This window comes from Diabrotica undecimpunctata, chromosome 9, assembly GCF_040954645.1.
Source record: "Diabrotica undecimpunctata isolate CICGRU chromosome 9, icDiaUnde3, whole genome shotgun sequence".
Taxonomy (NCBI): Eukaryota; Metazoa; Arthropoda; class Insecta; order Coleoptera; family Chrysomelidae; genus Diabrotica; species Diabrotica undecimpunctata.
In genome coordinates, this window is record NC_092811.1 from 128,599,319 (window position 1) to 128,626,526 (window position 27,208).

The 27,208-nt window shown below is 36.5% G+C and overlaps 1 protein-coding gene across 2 annotated transcripts; it reads left to right on the plus strand.

Annotated features, from left to right (window-relative positions):
- The first annotated feature begins 1,147 nt into the window (after positions 1-1,147).
- On the plus strand, positions 1,148-20,809 carry LOC140450012 (mitochondrial glycine transporter A-like). Of its 2 annotated transcripts, none has more exons than XM_072543436.1 (6): positions 1,148-1,348; positions 8,336-8,463; positions 11,402-11,489; positions 17,878-18,050; positions 19,692-19,867; positions 20,490-20,809. In XM_072543436.1, the coding sequence occupies exons 1-6, from the start codon at positions 1,283-1,285 to the stop codon at positions 20,786-20,788; spliced, it is 930 nt and encodes a 309-aa protein (XP_072399537.1). In that variant the 5' UTR covers positions 1,148-1,282; the 3' UTR covers positions 20,789-20,809. The 2 variants fall into 2 exon arrangements, with proteins under 2 accessions (XP_072399537.1, XP_072399538.1); XM_072543437.1 differs by having other exon boundaries at positions 19,692-19,878; positions 20,490-20,654.
- The last annotated feature ends 6,399 nt before the right edge of the window (positions 20,810-27,208 follow it).

Genomic DNA, 27,208 nt, shown 5'->3' on the forward strand with positions numbered 1-27,208 from the left:
AAGAATGGAGACAGATAAAATATTGAAGATGATGGAAGAGCGAAGAAAATTAAAAAGTAGAAATGACAACGAATACAAAAAGTTGCATAAGACTATACTAAAGGAGATAAAAGGATAAAAAGAAGAATGGCTAACGGAGAAATGTAAGGAAATTGAAACACTACAAAGCAAACATGACGATTTCCATATGCACAAAAAAATTAGAGAGATACAGAACACCAGAAGACAACGCAATACAGTCACAGTTGTAGACATTGAAGGCCAGATTTTTATTTATAATTTTTAAAATCTGTAATAGTGTAGTTATTTTTTTCTCTGTTAATTTTTGAATTACTTCTAGATTTATCAGATCGTAACCACAGACATTTTATACTAATCCTTTCAGCAATAATTAGCCTTTTTGTCTTCTTCCTTATCCATTCCTCACTGTTTTTCCTTTTTCCAAACACAGATTGTACTTATTGTGGTATGAAAACAAGTTTTTGAAAGAAAAAACAAGAGAAAAATGTAGACAAGGAACACCTATAATCAACTGGAAAGATGAAATTTATAAATAGAACAAATAAATCTAAAGAAGGGCTCATGGAAATATATAATATAATAATATGTAATAGAAAAGAAAGTATTTAATACATGTACATTCGAATAATTGTGGTTTTTTTGTACTATTTTGTGTAGCTCTCTAAATTTTAAATATTTTAGCATAAATCTTTTAAAAATTGTATATAATATACATAATCCAATTTCATTCAAAGATGTCCAAATTTATTCAGTGCGAGAATTTCACCCTCTACAAAACCCTAGATAAATATATAAAATATTACTTTTAATAACTGTTACTTCCATCTCTAAAACTGAGTGGAACGCCTTATCCGAAAGACGCCGAAGAAGGGGAGATCCGCCGAATACTCACGATGATATCCAGTGTTTTGGTGGTTGCCTCCCTTAGGCTCTATTCACTAATACAGGATGAAAAATCAATTTCCATTAGGACTATTTTTACGGGGTGATCTGATTAGAAATACAGTGTGATTTAACTGAAATATGAATAGGAAAGAAAATTCAAAACTTAGTTGGTACTAAATACGTTTTCTTTACAATAATGTCTAAATAATTCTGATGAAGTTTAAGACGTTTCTGTCTCAACATATTGTCAAATTACTGCTCAAATTTTTATATAAATATGACGTGAATATACAATCAATTTTCGGGTGTTCGAAATACTTAATAAATGTTGAAATATTAACACTTTTAGAATGTTTAAAATGAATTTGTAGAAAAGATGGCAGTTATGACTAATTTAAATCCTCAGAGCAATGAGATCAATCAAAGAAAAGTATCAAATAAGGTAAATTCATATTTTGTGTAGACACTTTTCGATATTTTTGTGTAAATGGTCTATATTTTGCCAGAATTGTTTATTACTCGCTTCTTGTTTCCACATCTCATCTTCGGTTGTCTTTAATTACTTCCAATCAGTTCTTTCTTGGGAGTCCTCTACTTCACTTTATAATATTACCTAATAACACATATTTTCTGTTCATGTAAATTATATTATTGCTAATCCAAGATCCAGAGTTTTAACCTTGTTTAAGCTTCATGCTTCTTCAAGGAAGGGGTACTCCTCTTTTTTTTTTCTAGGAGTAGTGGTGGTGAGATGAAACGTGATGAATGACGTTTGTGGAGAAGTAGTGGCAAAGAATATAGACGCTTAGCGCTATATTCTTTGGTAGTGGACTACTAAGGAGCTGGGGGTCAGAAGATGGCGTGTTTGTTTGGGCGATGTTTCTGAAGCGCACAAGAGGAATTTGGGTAAACTTTGCCAAGGATGCCAAGGAGGTACTTTCAGGGGTTACCAGCCATACAATGGAACGGCTCTTGATCAGCGTTTTTAGTGTGCAGTAGTTAACTGCGATATTTGATGGGGGTTGATTCTAAAATTTCAAAATATTCATCAGGGAGTTCTTGTCAGTGTTCTGAAGAAGTTTATCTGGAGGGAACGGAACTTTTCTTTGAGGAAGCCTGGTGAGTATTTGTCCTCGGCGATTGCATCGAGGCTTTAATATTTGTTTGGCTCTGTTGTTCGAGCCGGCAATGGTTCTAAGGACATACCTCCTGCTGAGGGATAGGATTCTGTCCTTGATTGGTGTTATATTAGCCAGTGTATATGTGCTGATGGGTACCCATCACGCCCTGTATTCGATGATGAGTCTGATAAATGTCTTATAGGTGTGTAATAGTGTTTTGGATGCCGTCCTGTTCAATTTGCCGGATAGCACTACCAAGAGTTTAAACCTCCTTCTCACCCTATCAAGGGTGTTTTGAATGTCGGTTTTCCAGTTGAGAGTCCTAGTAAAATGAACTCCCAAGTAGGAAACCGAGTTTCTGAGAATAAGGTCCTCTCTCAACAAAGCTATTCGGCAACGGACGTCGCGGCAATTTGAGGATTTGAAAAGAATTATTGCTAATATCTCGCTCATATCATCCGTTGTCTTTCAGCAATCATTCTAGTAAGAACTGTGAGTGTTCCATACATATTTTCCAGGTTTTTCTATGTTGTTTGTATCTTTAAATGCTATTTTACACATTCAAAAATGTTTCTTTCCTTGCCAAGAATTGTAGACGTTTAACATTGTAACAGGCTACAGTTATTGGGAACCTTAATTTAAAAATAATCCACAAATATTGGTAAATTTACAATTTACAATGGTACAATTTACGAAAAGCTATTCTTTATTAATATTTGTTCTTAAAGCCTTAACATACCCTCAGCCGGTCCTAAGCCAGGATAAAAGAGACGAGTTAATGGCCAAATTACCATCCTACCCATTGTAAAAGAAAACAAGGCTCAAAGAACCGATAGCCTCAGAACCAGACGGAACATAAGATGACGAACCACGCAAAGAAAAGAAAAACGAGGAGGAAAAATAAGCCCACAATCAGATGAGCAACATGAACCATTACTCTTTCAACAACAAAGACCAAGAGATAATAGAAGAACTGATAAATAAAAATATAGACATTTGTGAAATCAAAGAAACTAAGAAGAAAGGTAAAGGCGTCTGAACGAAGATGTAGGTGTTTGTCCTTACACCTTTGTCCTGATGGCTTTGTTTCACGCACCAGTAATAGGTCGCTGGTTTTTTTCCTTGGGGAACAAGGTTTTTCCTTAGGGAAATAGGTTCACTTTATATATATATTTCTTTGAAGGACCACCCAGAAAACTGGGAAAAATGAAGATTCGAAAAGAACGTTTGAACAAATATATTTAAACAAATACAATGTATTTTAAACGCCGATAACTTGCATATGATACACACTTGTCGGTGATACAATATTGACACGAACTTATTAATATACCGACTGGTTTAAAACACTAATATGCCGCTAGGGCGAGTAGAGCCTGACGCTCCTTCAGTGCTGGAATTTGAACTGATACTGATGTCCACTCTCTCCCCTCAATCACAAACATTCCGAAATCTCCCCCCTGACCCCTCGACGTATTAAAAGATATGTTTATTTTTCAAATACCTTTAACTTTCAAATCATTGATAAAAACTACCTGATAAGGGTATTTGTCTCAACTTGCGGAATTTTGGAATGCGTCAGAGGGTAATTTGGAAAATACTAATCCTTTCATTGTTACGATTCTATGAAGGTTTAGAAACTTGTGTAGAAAGTTATTTAAATGCAAGATAACGGCGCTTTACAGATTATTAGTTAGTACAAAGAAATTTTATATATCTAAACTAATATACAGTATGATACAAAAATAAACTAAATAATATGATACAAAAATAGACTAAAAATATTAAGTATTGTTGTTACGCAACAGCGTCAAAGATACTATAACCTATATTTTCTAGCATACAATGGAGTGAAAAAAGAAGAACGAGCACGAGCAGGCGTAGGTATACTTGTCCATAAAAATTTTAAAGACAACATAAATAACTATATCTCCGCCGTTATATCTCCGAAAGAATAATACATATGAACATCACAATGGACTACCAAAAATTAAATATCATATCTATCTACAGCCATGAGGACTGCAAACCTAAGAAGGAACGAGAGGTATTCTACGAACAATTGCAATTCATCCTGGATGAAATACCTCATGAAGAACGCTTAATTCTTATTGAATGAAGAACTCATGGCTCATGTCTGTGCTTTTAATGAACTGAGAATCAATAATACATTTTTCGACCATAAGCTCCAGTATAAATATACATTTGAAAACTAAAGGGGGCACAAATCTATGATTGATTTTATAGTCACTAATAGAAAAATTCACCCAAAGCAGATTCTATTATTGATATTCGAACTTTAAACTCACCAGATACGGGGAGTGAACACAAACTAGTACTAGCAAAAATAAGAATGAAAATATATCACCAAAACGTTTTCTATAGGAAATCACCGAGAAAAAATTAAATGTAGAATCACTATGGAATTCTACAAAAAAATATACCAAAGGAGGCTAGCACAGAAGATACAGCTGAAACAAGTAGACGACACCGAAGATATAACTGCGAGCTGGGAGAAAATTAAAAATAACATTGAAGAAGCAGCAACAGAAGCTCTAGGAAAACGCAAAGTCATACTTAACAAAAGAAACAACAACAATACACCATGGTTCAGAAAAGAAATAAAAGACAAATGTAAAGGAAACGAGAGGCCTACAAGAAGTACAAAACATCAAATACTAAAGAATCCCGAAACACCTATAGAAGAATACGAAATGAAACAAAGCAGTTGGTAAGAAGAATAAAAAAGGAACACTGGAAACAGTTTACAAAAAGGATGGAAAGCTACTTCTACGGTACACAAAAACAAATATGGGGATTCATAAGAAACCAACTGAAAGAAATAGCAGAATTGAAGGAATACAATAACATACCAGCAAACGAATGGAATAGATAAAATAATAAAGCAGGAAGCAAGGTTTAGATATCTGGGAATAGATATAACTAGTTACGAAGATGTTGAAGAAGAAGTCCGACAACAAAGCTTAAAAGCAAGTAAAGCGGCGGGATCTCTTAATGACACAATCTGGAAGAACAAACACCTAAGACAAGACACAAAAACAAGAATCTATAAAGCAACAATTAGACCTATATTAACATACACGGCGGAGACAAGACCTGACACAATTAAAACGAGACGACTACTAGAAACAACAGAGATGAAAATACTTCGATGAATATCAGGGAAAAGTCTGTTAGATAGGGAGAAAATCGAAAACATAAGAAGAGCATGCAATATAGAAGACATAAATGTGACAAAAGGAAACAGGATTGGAACGAACACATTAGTAGAATGGCAGAGGATAGGATAGTACGAACAGCACGAGGTAAGTCACTAGATGGACGAAGAAGTATTGGCAGACTAAGAAAAAGATGGTACGATAATTTAAACAATTTAGTAGGCTAGTAATGAAGAAGAAACAAGACTTCAAAGCCTACATACAAGAAGGAAGAAGAAAGAAAGCCTAAACAAAGAAAACGGAAATGGAAAGGTGCTGACGGCAGGACAAAAATGAAATAGATTAAATTATCAAAAACAAAAGAAGATACGTCAAGATGTTATTGTCTTAGGTCTAAGGCAGAAGTGCTAAAAGCAAACAGACTGATAATTTCGGCGTATACTAATGTTGAAAGAGATAACAATATTGCCTCAGATGGTCAAAATCAGGTTAAAACAGCAACAAAAGAATTCAAGAAAGATTCAAACAGAAACTCAATATTAACAAAATGTTTGTTTTGTTTTTTTTTTATTAGAAAAACATGTCGCATCCACCAAAAGGTTATTAGCGACGGAACAAAATATAAATAACTAAGTTAAACACCTACAGATTATACAAAATGTTTATGGATCTGAGATAATTCACTACATTGTCACAGGAACAGGTAGAGCGTTTGGGATCTTGTAGCGCTGTCTTTCTTGGTCATATTTACTACAAATTGTTAAAAAGTGTTCGACTGTTAATCGGACGTTACACTGATCACATATAGGTGGATTTTTCTTTGTGAAAAGGTAGGAGTGCGTTAATCTGGTATGTCCTAGACGTAAACGCGTAACCGCAATTTGTTCTCGTCTATTGCGCGACGATGGAAACCACTGAGACACATTATTTTTGATTTTATTTAAATTGGAATTAGTTTGAGACCACTCATTTCGCCACAAACACAACACTTTATTTTTAAAATAAGCTTTTAAGTCACTTGAAACACACTTGTCTATCGGCTCCGACAAATCACTTAAAATTGCCTCTCGTGCAATCCTGTCAGCTTCTTCATTTCCTGTTATTCCGACGTGTGAGGAAACCCATAAAAATTGGACGCTTCTTCCATGTTCATGAGCTTGGGAAAGCTGGTATTTTAGCAACTTTTCAAAAGGATGTTTCGGAAAAATGTGTTTTAATGAATTTAAAGAGCTAAGGGAATCTGTTATAATCAGGGCTTTTGTGAGTGTAAGCTCGTTAAGAAGTTTCACAGCACGGTATATGGCATAGAGTTTAGCTGAATATGTGCTGCATGCTGGGGGTAAACGAAAAAGAAGATTGTTTTCTGAAGAAACGATTGATGCCCCCACTCCGTCTTCGGATTTAGATGCATCTGTGTAGATTTTATGGTAGTCGGGGTACTTATTTATGAGGGCCTCAAACTTGGACCGAATTAGAGAATGATGTGTATTAGATTTATCTAAATACTCTAGAGATGCATCACAAGTTGGTATATCGATAAGCCAAGGCTCGGGGTATTTAATATCCGAGGAGAAAACCTCCGGAAAATGAATGTTTAGGTTTTGAAGAATGGATTTAATTCTTTCGTAATATGGTTTCTTAGTATAGCGAATATCTTGGAATAAGTTTAAATATTTATTTGTAAAAGTGTTTTGACGTATTGGCTTTGAAGTATTGCCCGCGACTGAGGCTGCATGTGATAGAGCGAGGTACATGCGGCGGTGATGTAGATGTTTGTTTTGTATCAGCTCTTGTTTCTACAGAAATATTTAAGTATTGTCGAACGCAGGTTTTATAATCTCTTGTTTTTGTTTTCAATCCTAGAGGTTTGTTAAACTTAATGCATAATGCACTTGCAGTAGTTGCTGCTTTTCTGACTAGGTTGGCTACTTCTTTATAGATGTCTTGGTGGCTTGATATTAGAAAGAAAACTAGCAGATAAAGATTCTGTATATTGTTGCGACGATGACGACGAGAGGAAATGTAAGTTGAAGGCACAGCCGACATCTTTCCCAACTTTCGACGAAAAATCGTCATGGAATAACTACATGAAACAGTTTGAATTTTATATGTTCTTTAGATTATAGCCGTATAGATGATTTCGAACGACTTAAGAACAGACTAAACATGCGATATGGCCACGAAAACTTAGAGCATGTCTACCAGTCACAGTTCAAAAATTTGGCATTGGTCTATTAGAATATCTTATGCTAAATAAATATCTGGCAGTGATCGCACTATTACCTGAATACAACATTATTGCTTCTAATACCTCATCTCAGTATATTCTATTAGCTTTATAGCCTCTTAAACAATAAATCATAAAATAAAAATATTGGCAATTCAAATATTGTTAATATTTTACTTCATTGTGACCGAACCATCGAGCAAAAAGACAAAAGAGGGAATGTAAAGGTAGTGGGGCCAAAAATATTGTTAGACAGGAAGTGCCATCTTGAGAGGCCAAATTAAACAAGGAAAAGGAGTCTTTCCTTGTTTAAGAAATCAAATTTAGTTGGGTTATGTTATTATGTGTCCCAACTGTCACATGAAATCTTATTTATATTGTTTTTTAACAATTGTTTCACATTTTAGACTGTTATCGTTAATATTTAATTAAAATTTTCTCGTCTAAGACACATTCTGAAAACTATTTTATAGCTACTGTTAATAAGTGTCGGAAAATTTAAATTTGGCGCATTCGCATTTCCGGATATGTCCGCCATCAGAGGCCACTTTTTTGGTCGCCTTTTCATAACGATTAGATTCCCTCTTTTGTCTTTTTGCTCGATGGACCGAACGCAACCCGTTATATACCTTCTACATTACGTGGCTTAACTTTTACAAGAATACTTACTCTGGTAAATGTATTTATTCGTCATCTATGATCGCATTGTTGTTTTAATCAAACGTAAAGAAAAATATAGTTTAGAAATAACCATGCTGACTTTTTTTTCACCTTCAGTGTAGTTTTCTCACGAATTTGATATTTCTAGAATTAATAAAGGAGTATTTTATATTTTTGAGCAAACAACTGACTATGGATGATGTATTGGATTAGAAATAAAAAGTAAATATCGTATTTTTTAGGTTACGCTAGCTTTTAAAATATTTATGACCGGTTCAGTAGCATCAATAATTTGCTCTTTACTCCTTCAACCACTTGATGTTATAAAAACACGATTACAGACTCCAGAATACAAAAAACCAGTGAAACGGTAAGTATCTTTTTTGTTTTTTTTTGTCTTATCATAGGACTTAGTATACACTGTGGCCAAAGTGACCAATCACGACACAGATTGTCACTTTGGTCGACCAATCACAAAGCTCGTTATTAACTGCTTTGTCTGATTTGGTTTGGTCCGAATCAGACAAAGCAGTTAATAACGAGCTTTGTGATTGGGCTTTGAAGAAAAACTTATAACAGGGGCTGCTTTCGTAGATTTGACAGCAGCCTATGACACAGTAAGGCACAAAACATTGCTCCGCAAATTATACGACACTCTCAATGACCACCATCGGGGTAAGGTCGTATATTCCTTACTGCAAAACAGACGTTTTTTTGTTGTGCTGGAGGGTAAAGTAAGTAGGTGGAGAATTCAAAAAAATGGCCTCCCACAGGGAAGTGTTTTAGCACCAATGCTCTTCAATATATACACAAACGACCAACCTACGCCGACCGAAACCAAGCACTTCCTCTATGCTGACGATCTTGCAATATGTGCTCAAGGAAATAGTTTTGAAGACCCAATCCCTCTAAAACCCAAGTCTGCGCTTTCCACCTTCGCGCAAAGGAAGCCAAGCGAAAACTCCAAATTGTGTGGAATGGTAATACATTAGAACACACAAACCAGCCTATATATCTTGGAGTAACTCTGGACCGGTCCCTCACCTACAGACATTGCATAAAAACGAGAGGGAAAGTAACAACTAGGAACAGCATACTCAGAAAGCTAACGGGAAGTAAATGGGGCGCACGTCCTGGCGTTTTAAGAACAACGGCACAGGCACTGTGTTTCTCAACTGCTGAATATGCGTGCCCCGTTTGGGGCATATCTGCCCACACCAAACATGTTGATACCGCGCTAAATGAGACATGCAGGATAGTAACGGGGTGCATGAAACCAACGCCACTCTCAAATCTATATAAAGCAGCGGGTTTTGCAGAACCCTCAACACTCAGAGGCGTTGCAGAGCACATAGAGAAAATTAAACAGATCGCGGACGAGCGGCATGCCCTATACAAAGCTCGAACACCACGAAAGCGACTAAAGTCTAGGAAAAGCTTCCTTGGAACCGCCTGAGTATTTTCCTCTTCCCCAGGTTCAATGGACCGGTCAGTCCCTAGACTTTAAAACGTGGAAAACTATAAATAGGATAAGAACGGGGGTCGCTCCAGTAAAATCAAACATGACAAAATGGGGAAAAATCGACCAATATGATGTGAACTGTGACTGTGGAGAAACACAGAATATGGAACATCTTCTTACATGCAGAAACTGTCCTCATCGATGTACCCTCGAAGATTTGTGGCTCGCCAACAAAGATATAACCGACGTAGCCCGATACTGGGCCGAAATTTTATGAATCACATGTCCGGACACGATAAAGTAAGTAACTGCTTCGTCATTGGCCTCCCGGCGGAAGATTACTGTGAATTCTCAAACACTAAGTGTATAAAAGAGCAGCACATCTTCCGATCGGGATCTAGTCGTCATATACTACTAGCCCCGCTAGACCTTGTTGGCCTGGTGTCGCTACCACACTACTTTGAGTTTTATTATTAATCAAGTGACCTGATATCGTCGAAGACGTCGAATAAAAGAAGACTTCATCCATTTTAAAAGATAAACTTTCGAAACACAAGAACCGGCGTGTTGACTACGAACTGTCCCTGCCAGTAAGACACGGCCTTTTGAAATAGAAAAGACAGTGGTCTTAGAACTATTTTAAACTGCGTCGAACTAGCCAAAGCGTTCTTTGGGACCTGCGACGGTAAAGAGCGAATAAAACTGTAAGGCTTGTAACTGCTTTTCCGATTAGCGGTCGAGCTGCGATAATACTTGTGCCTCTCTCGAGGAGAGGGAACGCAGCTACACGAAGTGAGAAGGCCGGCATCTCTGTAGATCTCGAGGCATATATTACGCAACCGAATACTAAGATATACATTTAAGTCATTGTAAGAAAGCTCGAACGGTTAAAGTATTCTGAATGCCGGTATCCCCTCGCCCACCCCCGGCGAAACTTCTACGTAGCGTCTTCTTCTAAGTACGTAGAGGCCGGAATCCCGTTTAACTCCACGAACACGAGGATGGAACCAAAGAATTTAAGATCCTCCCCAAGAGCAGCGGTCGTAGAGCGTCAAGATACCCCAGAGTACCTGGAGGACGCTACGGCCGTACGACAACACATAGAGACTGGTTTCCAAAAACACCAGTTGTCTTTATAGACTTAATTACTACATATGTGAGAGAAGAAAGCTAAACCTATATGCTAAGGTTTTAATCAACATAAAATTGTATAAAATCCAAACAAAACAATAGGGGAATAACTTGGAAGTGACACTGACTTATGTCAAACACTGACAAGATAAAGTTGTCTACAGTATTCAAATTCTACAACTAATACTAAGGAGGTTAATATCACACCAACCGGACACAGTTTTGAAGTGAAGATATTTTTTATAGACATGTTAAGGTGGTTTCACTCCACATTATAATGGTACTATTTATTAACGGCATGCTCCCAGATAGATCAGCGACATACAATGCATTATTATAAGCAAATTGCGAAAATTAAACACTGGGCTACCACAGGGATCTCTTTTGGGCCGTCACTATGTTCAACATTTCTATATTAGACTTTTCCAATACTGCTGTAAGGAAATTTGGAAACTTTGATGATCTAGCTCTAGCTGTTCAACATGCTGGTCGAGTAATGTTAGCTAAAAGCAAATCCTGGCGACCCAATGAATTGCTTCACTCCAACGCCCACGTATTTTGAGTGGATAACTGCACCTAAGTTCAATTATATAATATGAAATTACTAGGATTTATCCGTTAAACTTTCTGCAAATTACTCTTTTTCTTTGCATATATTCGCGTAACTGTATTATTCCATGTTGTATTATTGTATTATTTACTTTTTATTTTTTAGTGGAAGAAGTACTTTTAACATAATCAATATGATTTATGAAATCAAAGAAAAAGAAAATTTGAAAATGTTGTGGGCTGGGATGACGCCTGTAAGTGTATATTTTAAGAATTAAGTATGTACCGTCACTCCATACATACAACTGGTTCCTAAAAAAACTGATACAGCTGTTAAAGCGTATTTTGTAGGAAATTGAGCGGTGTATTTTGAAGGATAAATACTTACCTATTATTTACATACTGTCACTGCCACTGCCACTGCCAAATTTTAAAATTGGTCAGATAAATTATTCTGTTCAACCTCAAAAAATGGCTCCATAAGCTAGCAAAAAACTAAAAGCAATAATTGTAACGAAATTAGAAGATGGTTGGTCACTGTCTGCCGTAGCGAACCATTTTAACGTAAGCAGAACAACAGTTTTTAATATTAATAAAAGATGGAGATCGTCTAGTTCAATTTTGCCAAGAACACAACCTAGTACTTACTAACACTCTCTTTAAGCTCCCGCACCGTAGACTCTATACCTGGAAATAACCGGCAGACTCACCTGGTAAAATAATCAGAAATCAAATAGATTATATCGCTGCACCAATCAGGTTTAGAAACTCCATCAAAACCGTAAAAACTTACCCGGGTGCGGACGTAGCATCAGACCACAATCCGATGGTATGTAAGTTTGAAGTAAAGTTAAAAATGCCAAATGTAAAGAACAGGCCCGAAACGCTAGATATTAGGAAGCTTTCCAACAATAATATTAAACAACAGATGCAGCAGAATTTAAATACCGAAATATCAAAAATCCTTAAAAATAACAATGAACCGCTGAAAAGTGGAGTGAAATTAAAGAAGAGATTAGGACTTCAAGCACTAAGTTTTTACTACCTGATAAGAGAAAAAACAAAGACTGGATGACTGCAGAAATCCTTGACATGATGGAAGAGAGACGGATATATAAAACTAAAGATACTGCCAAATACCGTGAAACCCATAGACGAATAAGAGCTTAGATAAGAAAAACTAAAGAGAAATGGTTCTCGGAGAGATGCGAAGAAATCGAACAGTGCGAAAAGGTATACGACTATCACAATATGCATAGGAAGATAAAGGAACTCACAACAAAGAAAAGCTACAATATTTTATCGAAAGGGCTGTGCGATGATAATGGAAATCTACAACTAGACCCCGACAAAATAGTTAGAATCTGGGAAACTTATGTGGAACAACTGTTTAATGATGACCGTCCTAGTGGGTATACAGTGAGCAATGATGATACTGGCCCTTCTATTCTAAAATCAGAAGTGGAGAATGCTATAAAGGGCCTTAAAAATAACAAAAGACCAGGCAACGATAACGTATACGGGGAAGTATTGAAAATGCTGTGCGAAACAAACAGTCAATTTCTAGACTCACTCGTCAGTCACTACACAAAAGCATTCGATAACGTAAAGCACGAAAAGATAATTGAAGTTCTCCATAAGATCGGAGTCGACTACAGCGACATTCGAACAATAGCGAGTCTCTATTGGGGTCAAACAGCTAAAGTGAAAGTAGGACCTACATTGACCAATAAAATTGCGATCAAGAAAGGGGTACGACAGGGCTGTATCTTGTCTGCTATTCTCTTTAATATATACTCAGAAGAAGTATTTAAGACAGCGCTGGAGAAAAGCACAGAAGGCATAAAGATAAATGGAGAAATAATTAATAACATAAGGTATGCTGATGACACTGTGATTCTAGCAAGTAGCATGGAGGAACTGAGTTGCCTAATGAGTAAGATACAAAAAACAAGTGCACAATACGGACTCAGACTAAATATCACAAAAACCAAATGGATGTTAGTAAGCAAAACCCAACAACCACCACAGCAACTGATATTAGACAATGAAAGAATTGAACACGTTGATTCGTACATCTACTTGGGAACAACAGTTAACTCAAATTGGGATCAAGCGAAGGAAATACGTATAAGAGTAGAAAAGGCAAGAGCATCGTTCACTAGCATGAAGCAAATTTTCACCTCTAAAAGCCTCACCCTACCTCTCAAAATTCGACTTCTTAAATGTTATGTATTCCCGGTTTTGTTATATGGAATGGAGGCGTGGACAATGACCGCAACATTGATGAAAAAAGTAGAGGCCTTCGAAATGTGGACTTACCGACGTATATTACGTATATCCTGGACTGAGCACGTGACCAACGAAGAGGTACTACGCCGGATAGGTAAAGAGAGAGAGGTAGGAATAAGTATAAAGAAAAGAAAGTTGGAATACTTGGGTCACGTTATGAGACATAATAAATATAAAGTACTACAACTGATCGTTCAAGGGAAAATAGACAGCAGAAGGGGTCCAGGGAGGAGAAGACACTCGTGGCTCCAAAACTTGCGGCAATGGTTCGGATTGTTATCTGCTGAACTATTCAGATCTGCCGTAAACAAAGTCAGAATAGCCATGTTGATTGCCAACGTTCGGAACGGACAAGGCACATAAAGAAGAAGAAAAGATGGAGAGAACAAGAAACTCTCGAAAGAAAGCAAGGTTCTGGAAGACCAAAAATATCTACCGCTCATGAAGATCGTACGCTTTTGGAGAGATTAGAAGAGAAAACTTTTAAAGATGTGAAAACTAAGAATTGTGTCACCGTTTCCGGGAAAGAAAGACAACAACTTGGCGCAGAATTAAAGCATCGCGTCGTCGCAACGATTTTTGGGACAAGGTAATATTTACAGATGAGAAAATTTTTCAATCTTCCAAAAAGGGCAAAATTGGGGTGTATAGACCAGATCATAATAGATTTAATCCTCTAGATGTTGACCGATATCGAATAGCTGATCATTTTAGCGCCAATGTATGGAGATGAATTTCATCTAGAGGAATGGGAATGGTATGGCGGGCGTATTGATGGCAGGTTTGTTGGGCAGACTTTTCTGAATATTCTGGAAAACATCATGTTTCCCAGTGTAGAACAGTTGTATGTTATTTTAAAACGATTGTATCGGCGTAATTTTGTACCTCAAATCAAAATGCTGAAGAGCTGTGGCACGGCATACAACAGGTTTGGGAAGAGCTCTCTGAAAAAGACAATTTCATAGTTCCTTTCACGCAGATGGACCGAAGACTACAAGCTGTTATCAATGCTGATGGAGATATTACAAAATATTACTTTTATTTTTGTATAGTTTTGGTCTTCCAGACCCTCGCTTTCTTTCGAGAGTTCCTTGTTCCCTCCATTTTTTATTAATGGAAAAACTGTGGTTCTGCTTATGTTAAAATGTTTTGCTGCCTCTGATAGGATAGTGCCTAGTTATCTTTTAATTTGGTTACAATTCTTGCTTTAATTTATTGTTAAGTCGTTTGATTTATTCCTTAATAATAATGTAATTTAATGTAAAAACTATCATTTATATACTCTTTATAAAATGCAGGAATTCAAAATAATATTTAAATTTAGACTTTAATAATTATTACAATTTATGAATTAACATATGTAATCAATTGTTTGTTGTTTGTTTGCTCAACACTGCTCAAAATGATCAAATCTTACTAAGAGTCGTATCAGTTTTTTTAGAAACCAGCTGTACATGCATACACACAATTCAAATAATTGATAAATTTACATTTGAACTTATTTCGTCATAAAATATTTAACCAGAACCGGTAAATTAAATAGTTGACAGATATAAACTCCTATTGTTGATTAATTACATTTGTACAAAGTAATTTAGGAAGATACAACTATACTCTGTACTGGTGTTTATTCCCATTATAGATGATAAAAAATATTAAAATTCTACAAGAGAATAGCTTTATAATCATATTTTCAATCTCGGGGTAATCAATAATATTTTTTAACAGATTTGTATGTCTTCCTTCATGTCTTGCTTCGGCCTTCCTGTCCTATTTCTATAAGGAAATTTATACTAAATGATTTTTGTTTCTGAGGTTGAACGTGCTCTGAGCATCATCACATGCTCTCCCTTGATATCTGATTGTCACCAGACTTAGACTTCATTATACAATCATCATAAATTTGATCATTTTTTATCACTCAATTCATCCATCTGAGCCTTCTCATGTCTCGAACATTCAGTTTTTCTTTTTTATTTTCGTGTTTTCGTAAAGAATGCTAAAGAATTCTCAACCATCTAAAGAAGTTGTAGAGGAAGAAAGTATAATAAATGACGTTAAAACAAGAAACAGTAGAAAGAAGTTAATATATACATGCAGGAAGTTAAAAACATTGAGAAGCTGAAGAATAGAAAATGAAAAAAAAAACAGATTCACAAGGAATCTGTTGGTTATTGAAAATATTTTAGTCCAGACTTTTGCCGCTCTCTGTATATTGTATTATGTTGTGTATTGCGCACCCAATTTTAGGCAACCACCATAACCAAAACGTGTAATGATCGTTACATGAGTAAAGTAAATTTATTCAATCATGGCTGTCATACTTTAATAATTTTATTAAAAGGATTTAATATAGATCTTATGGTGGAGCATTGTCTCTAGTTAGCGAAGTTTGCCATCATAATGATGTTTTACTTTTTAATTAACAATTAATGCGGTTCCGAATCCATGACTGGTATTGTTAAAGCTGTAATAAATATTCCATTATTTCTTTTGGATAATTCCTTGGCCAGTCCATCTTTTCGAAGATTTTCAGTTTTATAGAGTGATCACACATTCAAAGGGCATATATTTCTAAATCGTTGTCCTTATTTCGTCATTGTGTTGGTTGTCGCTTCTTTAACTGTGGATCTTGTATCAATGTATTTTGTTTTCCGAGATAAGATTATCAGGTCTAAGCCCAAACCCAACCTGGAGAACCAAGAACTGTTCTGTTAGAGTTGCCATACCTTAGCCACGGGATTCCACATTTGAGGCGGTGCAGACTCGCCTTCAATTATTCCATCGCGGATAAGATTTGATAGTTTTTTACATCTAGGGCGTTTCTTCTCTCTCTTGTCGTTTCCTCATTGCTGAGGATCGTGATTTCCTACAATGCGGGCTGTCAATTCTCTCCATCTCTTGCGATTTTGGGCTGCTCTTATGGACTCGGAAAACGTCTCTCCAGTGGCTTTCTGTACTTGATCTGACCATCGGATAGGTGAGCGTCCTCTGCCTCTACGTCCTTATACGTTTCCGCATACAATTAGTCTTTCTAAGTTGTCATTGTCTCTTCTCGCAATGTGGCCAAAAAACTTTAAAACATTTGCAAGACACTGAGAGAAGAGTCTGGTCTGAATGTTTAGCTCTTCGAGAATCGACTGATTGGATCTGTGCTCCGTCCACGAGACGCGTAGCATTCGTCTCCAGCACCACATTTCGAATGCGTCAATCCTTTTCCTATCCTCTGATTTTATTGTCCATGTTTCGGCACCGTAACTGAAGATTGAAAAAATGAGTGTCCGTACCAGTCTCATTTTGAGTTTTTTGGATAAAGAGCGGTCCTTCCATATTTTTGACAGTCGACTCATCGCGTTCTTGGCCATCCCTATTCTTCTGCGAATTTCCGTATGGGAGGAGGCTGCATTGCTTAAGGAAGATCCTAGATACGTGAACTCGTCTACTTTCTCGAATTGATTTAGGGCGCCTGTTGTTTGGAGGATATTCGCGTGGTCCACAATCATGATTTTTGTTTTCTGATTATTAATCTTGAGCCCACACTTGTTGCTTTCGGTTTCTACTCTCTTTATCAGTCTCGACATCTTCTCTTCAGATGTTGCTATCAGTGTTGTATCGTCTGCGAATCTTAAGTTTGAGATCTTTTTTCCTGCAATGGAGATGCCGCCTCTCCATCCATCGAGTGCGTTTCTTAGCATTTAAAAATATCTTGGCATAGCTAGTATCACCAAGATCCATTCATATACCTTCTTTCTCATCTGGGCTTGGAACCTACAAGGTCGGAGTTGGATGTAGGAATAGAATAAATCAAGATAAGTCAATAATGGGCTAATGGGCGAAGATTAGATTGAGTGTTGACTAAGGTGCAGACGGGAATAGCGTATCGGGCAGAGAATAGGATAAAAGAAAGAAATCTGAGCGAAGTAATGTCATAATAAACGGTTCCACCCTAATGCCCCAGTATTAGATGGGTGGTCTTTACCTTGTCTCGACCGCATCGGATTTACGGAGGGCAGAGAGATCCGACCAGCTTGGCAATAAGCTGGTTGACGTAACTCTGAAGGGGTTATTTTTAGGAAGCTATCACTGCCGGAAATGTTTACTTCCAGTTTATGTTTGCAGATTTTTCCAGTTTGGTTGATGATACTTCTGTGCTAGTGTTTAAAAATTATCTATAGTTATCTAGATTTAGATTTGGTAGCCTCAGTTCCTCTAGTGGTCTTAATTTATTTTGATACTATTTTTTGTTCTTCAGTTTTTTGTGTATTTTTTCATAGATTGCATATAATTCCTCCTATTCTTTTTATGAATATATAAATAATGATAAAACGTACATATATTTTTGTGTTTTAGACATTGGTACGAGGCATTCCCGCTGGTGGCATTTACTTTATGTCTTACGATATAATAAGAAGTCAGCTGTTTTCAGAAGGACATATTAGTACTTTGGAATCCATAATAATTGGTATGATGTCTAGAACCGTCACCGATATATCAGTTATACCATTAACAGTCGTAAAAACGAGGTATAATTATAAATATTATACGTTTAATAGAAAGAATATAATTCGTTGTTTGGAAATTTTGTGGACTCGCAAAGCAAGCGCAACTTGTCAAAATGCTTCTTTTCTTCTGGCGTTTTTTATGACCTTTAAGAGCGTATTTTATTTGTTCTGCATGCTTCTCTCATTATTTCCAGCAACCATTTGTTTCCTTCGTTCTCTATCCACTGTAACGATTAAAAAAAAAACTATTAAAATTTTAATTCACGTAGTTCAAATTCAATTTAATTCAGTAAGCAGTAACTTCTATGCGACCCTGTAAATTTCGAACATAGAGACGCATTATGATCGTTTATTTGTCTTATTTGCTCTCAAATTACTCTTAATTGCTCCTCCTTGATCGTTTTCTCTGTAAGAATTGCATCTTGAGCGTAAAATGGAATACTATTTACATTAAAAAATCCAATTGCTCGCTAAGAGGAAATCATGAGATTGAATTCGTCACGATGTTGGGGAGATTTGTTTTACCGGCAAAAATCATACATGTGTGAGAATTGACATTGATTACCGATCAAGCTTTCAAATGAGCCGGTAGTCCTGCATTTTGTCACCGGGTGCTAAGGGCTTTCTGCACATTAGTACCAACAATTTTCAGTTCAGTGCATTAAAAGTTGAGTAAAAATGTCTTCTTCGTTCACTTGTCGAAATGTGAGAGTGGGTACATTCCTTTTTTTGTTTTTGATTGCTGAGAAACCTACCATGGTTTGTTATTACTAGGAAACAGTCTTTATTGTATTTAAAGAACCAGCAGGTCTACAGTAGAAGCTGAGAACCGATCTTGCGCCTCAGAGCAACGTCGCGAGCAACCAAAAAGTAAACCTACGAACATTTTACCAAGCTCAAAATGTTCCTTTTGAGTTCTTCTATCATTACTGTTAGTGTAAGAGTAAATGTTTATTGCTCAAATTTGATCACTGCGCATCAAGTGAGCGTGCCGATCGTAGGATTTTCAAAGTCATTCCTAGTTTTGACAGAGTATAGTAGATTTCTGTGATTGGGAGGCAAACTGTTCTTCGTGAAGCGATAAATCTGATTACGTATTTAATATTATTTACTTTTTAGAAGTAAGGATGTCTAAATGTGTTTGGTTCCTCTGGATGGATAAAGCAGACTCTAACCTGTATCTATTCTTGTAGAAAAAAAGGGTGTCATATACGAAATTATGAATATAATTTCAGTGTATGAGGACAAAGTCTTGTCTTACCAATACTGCTGCTACATACACACTCGCGGTATTTACAGGCTTTCACCTGGAGAGAGAATGTCTGTTGCTTGCGGCAGTCAACAATAGAGAGAATACGTCTGTTGCTAACGATAGTCAACAGGGAAGAGAGCGTACGTCTGTTGCTAACGATAGTCAACAGAGAAGATAGTGTCTTTTTCGTTTGCTATTTTCAAACTGTCTGCATTTCTAACGGACTGGAGTTGAAGTGGGAGTAGAAAGGGTTGGAGTAGGTTAGTGATTGTAAAATTGTGGTAGAATTGTAGTAATTAATACCACGAAAAAATGACATGATTTTTCGCATGTGAAAAATTGATCAATTCTTATGAAATATTATAAATCACATCAGAGTATTTGTATGCTTATTTAATTAAATATTTCAGGATGGAAAGTGGCGTTTATAGATACCCCGGAATTTGGGCAGGACTTAAGATAATATATTCACAAGAAGGATTCAGAGGATTGACGTCAGGGTTGCTTCCAATTCTAGTTCGCGACGTTCCAATGTCTGGAATACATTTGATGTTCTATATTCAGTCAGAAGAACTGGTACCACGGGGTAAACTAACAGTACATATTTTTAATCTATATTAATATTATTTATTTATAAAACTTTATACTTTTTTTCTTTGGACGCCCTCTCCAATGTTGGAGATTGGATATTGGTATAGTAAATTCATCTTTACTGTTTAGTTGTTAATAATGATAGTATATTGCAACGTGATTTGTTATTTATTTATTATTTTAATCATACTTCATATGGAATCCAGATTGGTTTGGCGTTGAACCTGCTTTTCTTCGTTTGTTCTAGAAGACAGGTAGCTTTATGAAATCAATTCTTTTATTATTTTTTAGCCAAAAGCATTTCGTTCTTTCTGCAACAATTTTCACTTCAATACTTCCTTCTATCATAAGACATAAGATAAATATATTCTATATAAACTACTTTATGTATTTTAATAATACCAGTGATGGCAAATAAATAACCGGACTGACGATCCAAAATATTTTATGGATCACCAATCATATTATAAAAATTATTTCCTTGCTAAACCCTACAAAATCTTATTTCCTTAAGCTGCGACTTTACAGTGAGAGGTCCTCTGGAAATAATGCCGAAATAAAACCATGGAATGAAGAAGATAACAATACAGTTACTTGATATTTCTATATTGTTTTAGATTGGCGTGATACACATCCCTCGCTAGTTCATTCCAGTTGTGCCGCTTTAGCAGGAATGGTAGCGTCCAGTCTAACGCATCCCCCCGATGTTGTGAAAGCTCACCTACAACTTTCTTCCAGTCAACGCCGAACAACGTGGCAAGCAGTGACAGATATCTGGAAGGAACACGGCATCTATGGATACTTTCAAGGCCTCGTGCCAAGGTTACTGAAACGAACAATTTTCGGTATGATTTCGTGGACGTTGTATGAAAAAGTTAAACAAATGCATTTTGAGAGTATGTCTAAAGAAAAGTAGGTAAAATAAGTGAATAAACAAATGTACAATTTTATGTTTTATTTTATTTTTTACTCGACATTCACGTTACGATCGAGTCTAGCTTCGTGGTTCCAAGCAAAAGATCTCAGTCTCTAAGAAGTCCATCCGTTAGATCTTTGCACAAGTATGACATTATTTACGATTTTTTTTATATTACTGTTCTTTCCTTCTCACAGAAACTAAATCGATGAACTTAAGCCGACTGTCGATACAGAACAGTATAAATTAAACAAAGACAGCAGTAGGACGATAGTCAGTGATTGATTCACCTACTTATTACGTATTATGACCAGATATTTGACTTTCTTAACAGGTAGGATACTTTCTCTTTCCAAAGTGAAGGAGATGTACTCTCTTGCTCTTGGGTCCTCTAGTTGGAGACTATAGAAAAGTCAAAGCAGTGGTTATGTTCATAAATTTATAGAATAAGACAATATAAATAGATTGGCAGGGCACTCCTTTGTCCTAGGGTTGTATTAATTTCATATGCTGCACTCGGTCAAAGGCCTTCCTAAAGTCTATGAAGCATACATATGCACTCTTGTTATATTCCCGACATTTCTGCAAGAGTACCGTCAACGCAAATAATGCCTCTCTTGTACCCATGCCTCCTCTGAAGCCAAACTGAGTTTCATCTATCTGCTCCTTACATTTCTTATAAATTCGGTTTTGAACAATTTTCAAGAGAATCTTTAAAGGTTGGCACATTAGGCTTATCAATCTATAGTCATTACATGATTTGGGATTGTTGTTTTTTGGTAGAGGTAAAAATATCGATTTAAGCCATTCTTCCGGGATGTTGCCCTCTACATATATGTGGTTGAGAATTCGGGTGAGTCTCTTTATATTACCGTCATCTAAGGCTTTTAACAGTTCAACTGGAATTTGATCAGGACCCGGTGCTTTTCCTTGTTTTGCATTCTGTAGGGCATTCTTTACTTCTGAGGGTAAAATTTGTAGGTATTGTTTTTCTTCACCTATATCTTGTTCATTTTCTCTCTCGTCATGGAAAAAATGGATTATATATTGTTCCCATACTTCCTTTATTTTGCTCTCTTCAGTAAGTATTTCTCCATTATTATCTCTTGTTATGAGTGTTCTTCTTTGTCTGGTGTTGCCTGTAAGTTCTTTCATTTTTTTATGTAAGTTTGAGGTGTCATGTTTGTTGCTGAGTTCTTCCAATTCCTGGCATTCTTTGTTCACACAACACGTGGTGACATATGAATTCCTAAAACTAATAAAGCAGGGAAAGATTCAAGGAAAGCGCATCATAGGTAGAAGAAGAATGTCCTGGCTGAGAAACCTCAGAGAATGGTTTGGATGCAGCTCAACTGAACTTTTTCGGGCTGTAGTATCAAAATTTAGAATAGCAGTGATGATTGCCAAATTTATCGCGGAGATGGCACGTAAAGAAGAAATAGATTGAAAGTACAGCCCATTATAATTATTTTAACGGACAAGCAATTCATTTACATTTCATATTTCCCTGTATAATAAAAATAGATCATAAAATATTAATAAATTATCTTAAACAAGCAATTTATAGCGACGTTACTTTAATCTTAAGCTTAAACAATCAGTAATTGGCTGCAGGGGGTCACTCGATATGATAAAGATTTGTTTTTGTACATTATTATAAACAACGTACTAAGAAACGTGATAGCGTTATTTATGAATAAATATAACGAAAACAACGTCAATATTTTATTACAAAATAGGATATTTAGTGTTACAATTTATAAATTCTAAAATAACAATTTTGCAACTGCTAAAATTAAAAAAAGATTCGTCATTAACTTATTTGATTAACGTAGGCTGATGTAGATTGTTTTTGTAAAATGTTATTTGATTTGAACTACGCAATATCTAATCTTGCTCACAAAACTGGACAAATGGACAATTGACCAATGCACGAAAAATGAAATGAACATCGAAAGAGACGAATTTGTTGAGGTTTGTCTATTAGAATATCAGATCATGAAACAAGAGAGATCAACAAATAATAATTGAACTAAGTGTTAAAATTTTGATATCAACTAAACAAAATTTAAATATTAGCGCCATGTATGTCATTTACAGGAAGTTAAAATTGGTACAATGTAAACTGTCAATTGTATGCACTTTTGGAACAAAAAAAGTCAGTTTTAACTGTATACTCAACTTCTTCTTCTTCTACGGCACTACAGCCCAAATTGAGCCTTGGCATCCTTTATTTTTTGCTTCCACCCTTGCTTGTCTCTGATTGATCTTTTCCATACACGGACTCCTAAACAAGCTTGTGCGTCGCTGTTTACTGTGTCTTCCCAGTGCTTTCTTGGCTTTCCATTCCAACCGGTCTCTTTCCCTGCATTCTAGCATTCAGTGCTCTTTTTGGTAGCCTATCCTCTCCCATTCTTATCACATGTTCGTCCCATTGCAATCTTTGTATTCTAATGAAGTCTTACAGTGGTGCTTCCTTATAAAGTTGATAAAGCTCGTTGTATCGACGTCTGAAGATTCCGTTTTTCCTCAGAGATCCTAGTATTCTCCTTAGTACTTTCCTTTCGAATGTGTCGAGTTTGCTTTTGGATGTTTCTTTCAGGACCTATGCTTTATTGCCATAGCATGCTATTGGTCGAATTAAGGTTTTCTAGATTCTCATCTTTGTATTTCGGTGGACATTTTTAGACCGAAATATATGGGAGAGGGCAAAATAAGCTGTTTGCCTGCGTTATTCTCTTCCGTATTTCTCCATCTTCTGATCCGTCGGTATATATTTCTACTCCCAGGTACGTAAACTTCCGTTTCACGAAACAACCATTTCAATGTCATCCTCATGTATAATATTTTGTGGGAATATATTTCTTCTTGACTGTATCATTTTTTTTTCTGTGTTAATTTCCAGCCTTTTTGTTTGTGCTTTTAACTCTGCGTATGTTTCCTGTGCTCCTGTTGATGTTCTACTCATAATATTAATATCATCGGCATAAACGGCCAGTTGATCCATTCGGTTGGATAGTAGGTTTCCTCGTCCAGGTTGCATTTGCCTAACCGCATACTCCAGTACCAGGTTAAACAAAGTTGGGGCCAGCCCATCTTCCTGCTTTAGTCCCTACGAAATTTTAAAAAAGTCTGTCGGGTGGTTTTGTATTCGTACACATGCCTGAGTTTCATCCATTGTGGCTTTAATGAGTCTAATTAGGTATTGCCAATTCAGTCAATATATTGAAGAGTTTGTTCCTTTTGACTGAGTCGTATGCCTGTTTGAAGTCTACAAACACGTTGTGAACATCAATGTCATGTTCCCATGATTTATTCAAGATCTGTTTGACTGTAAATATTTGATCCAGTATCGATCTTCCTCGTCGGAAGCCCATCTGATACTCTCCAATAATACTTTCAGCTAGTGGTTGGAGCCGCTGGTTTATAATATACGTGAGTACTTTATATGCTGTACATAGTAGAGAAATTCTGCGGTACTTTTTGCACTGGAGTTTGTCTTCTTTTTGTATAGATCGGGCATACTATACTTTTCATCCAGTCATCGGATATTTTCTCTTTTGGCTATACGTCTTTGATTAGCGCATGGATGTCACTTGCTAGGTGGTCGCCACCTACCTTATTCTGCTGGTATTTCGTCAACTCCCGGGGCTTTACTGTTTTTCTGGGCCTTAATAGCTTCGAGAACTTCCTCTATGGTTGGGGCTTCTACTCCATTCTCTACTTCATTCTCTTCTACTCAGTTCGTACCCATTTTATCTTCCATGTCTACTTGTGTACCAAGTAGAGTCTGAAAATAATGCTTTCAAGTTTCTGTGACTTTCTGTTGGTCACTGATTATTAGCCCACTTTCATCTTTACATAGACTTGTTTGAGGTTTATACCCACTTTTTATCTTTTTTAGGTATTCGTAAGCCCCTCTAATTTCGTGTTTTTGAAATTTTTTTCCATTTTTTTTATTTGTTCATTGTCATAGGCTCTTTTTTATTTCTACATATCTTGTCTACTTTTCGTCTTGCGACTTCAATGTCGTCGATGCGTCCTTACCGTGTTCTTCTTGTTATATACATTTTGAGTGCTTCATTTCTTTCCTCTATTGCTTGTCTGCACTCGTCATCGAACCATGCTCCTTTTCTCGCCTTTTTTCTTGTTTCCCAGGGTGGACGCTGTCGCTGTCAGTACTGCTGTTTTGATATTATTCCTGGAGTGCAGTTCTAGCGTCCTTAACTCATTTGTGACTTATTCTTCGAACGTCTCTTTACATTCCTGAATCTTCAGTTTTTTCCAGGTCCACTTTGTTCTTTGTTGTGTTTCGTTTCTTTCTTTGTTAATTCTGCATCTAAATTTGATTTGGAGTAAAAGATGGTCTGATCCACAGCATGCTCCTCCTCGTGTTCTCGCATCTTAGATACTACTGGCTGCCCTTTTGTCTATCAGCACATAATCGATTTGATTGGTTGTGGTTCCATCTGGTGAAATCCATGTCATTTTGTGTATGTCTTTACTGGTGGCATGTTTTTGCTGGTGGCAAAATTTATCAAAAACTCCCCATTCTCGCTTGTTTCATTGTGCAGTGGGTGTTTTCGTGTTGTGCTATAGAGCTTGCCTATTTTAGCATGCATATCACCCATTATAATCTTGACGTCATTTTTGGGGCGCATTGTCATAATATACTATCTCCAGCTGTTGGTAGAAGCTTTCTTTTGTATGTTGTTCTTGTTCTGTTGGGCAGTGAATGTTTATCATTGTTACGTTGAAGCAGTGGGTGCAAATTCTTAACTTGCATATCCTTTCACTGACTGCCTGGAAGTCTATGATTTTTGACTTAAAATCATTATCCACCAGAAATGCAACTCCACATTCTTTGCTTCCTTGTTCCTTCCCACTATATAGAATTGTGTGCGTTTTAGTATCTCTGACACCTTTCCCCAGCCATCTTGTCTCCTAAAGAGCAGTAATCATGAGCTTATATCTTTTTAATTCTTGCAGAAGTGCGGTTTGAGCTCCTGATTTGTTTAGTGTCCTCACATTCCAGTTTCCAAATATATAGTCCATGTTTCGTAGCTTGAATCGTTTCTGAAAGTTCCGTCCTGTATTCTGAGGCAAATGTTCAGGTTTCGTAACTGTGTGTTTTTTTCGGGAGTGGGTTGTCAGCCCACTGCTCAACCTTCCTCCTTTACCCGGGCTTAGGACCGGCAGTGGTGACTCCTGAGCTACTCGATCCACCCATTTGTCACCACAGGCGGAGTTGTATACTCAAGTGGTGCGTTGCATTTATAAGTTTTAACACTAAGCACTCATCAAATTGTTATAATAATACGCCATATCAGAAACCAGACGTATTAATATTTAATGGCACGGAGAAACCTCAACATACATATACTTGGGCAGATACAAGAAGGCGAAAATTCGTTAAACCTTTCTTTCCCATATCTCTATCTTCTTTTCTTTCTGCTCGTTCATATTCCACGATTCACTGGCATACATCACTGTGAGTCTTATTACTGTCTCGTAGACTCGCAGTTTAGCTGTTCTTGACCCATTTTTTGCTTTCAGTAATGTATTTAGTGAGCCTATCGCTCTGCTTCCCTTCATTAATCTTTTGCCTATACCTTTTTCTTCTTTTTCCGTGTTCGTTATGGTTACTCCTAAGTATTCAAATTCTGACACTTTTTCAAAACTATAGACAGTTTCTGCTCCTTTCATTTTGATATATTTGTTATTGTTATGTCTCCTCTCATTTCCATATATTGCGTTTTTGTTTGGTTTATTATTAATCCGTATCTTTTCGCTTCTTCTTCAAATTTCTGGAAAACTTTTTCTAAATGTTTTTTGTTCTCGCTAGTATCACCACATCATCCGCGTACGCTATGCACTGTTCCCTGCTATTCAAAATAGTCCTGTTTGTGCTCATATTTGATCTTACGATTTGCTCTAATACTTCTTCTTAACATGCCATACACCAAAGTGCGTAGGCGACTATCTCATTACTAGAATTCTGTTCTTGGCGGCGTGACACAGCTCGCCTGTATTGTGTATTCCTGTCCATTCTTTAATATTCCTTAACCAGGATAATTGTTTGCGGCCGGCTCCTCTCCTACCTTCGATCTTCCCTTGTAGGATTAACTGTGGTATTTCATATTTTGCTCCTCTCAATATGTGCCCAAGGTAACCAATCCTGCGTTTTTTAATTAATTTAAAGAGTTCTCTTTCAACGCCGGCTCTCTTAAGGACGTCATCGTTTCGAACTCTATCCACCCAAGGTATGCGCATCATTCTTCTTAATGACTACATTTCAAATGCTTCAAGTTTGTTGATAGATGTTTTTTTCAAAGTCCACGTTTCCATGCCATAAAGCAAGATGGACCATAGTCCACTATCAAGTAATAACTGCTGATCTTCCAATTTATCAGTTATAAT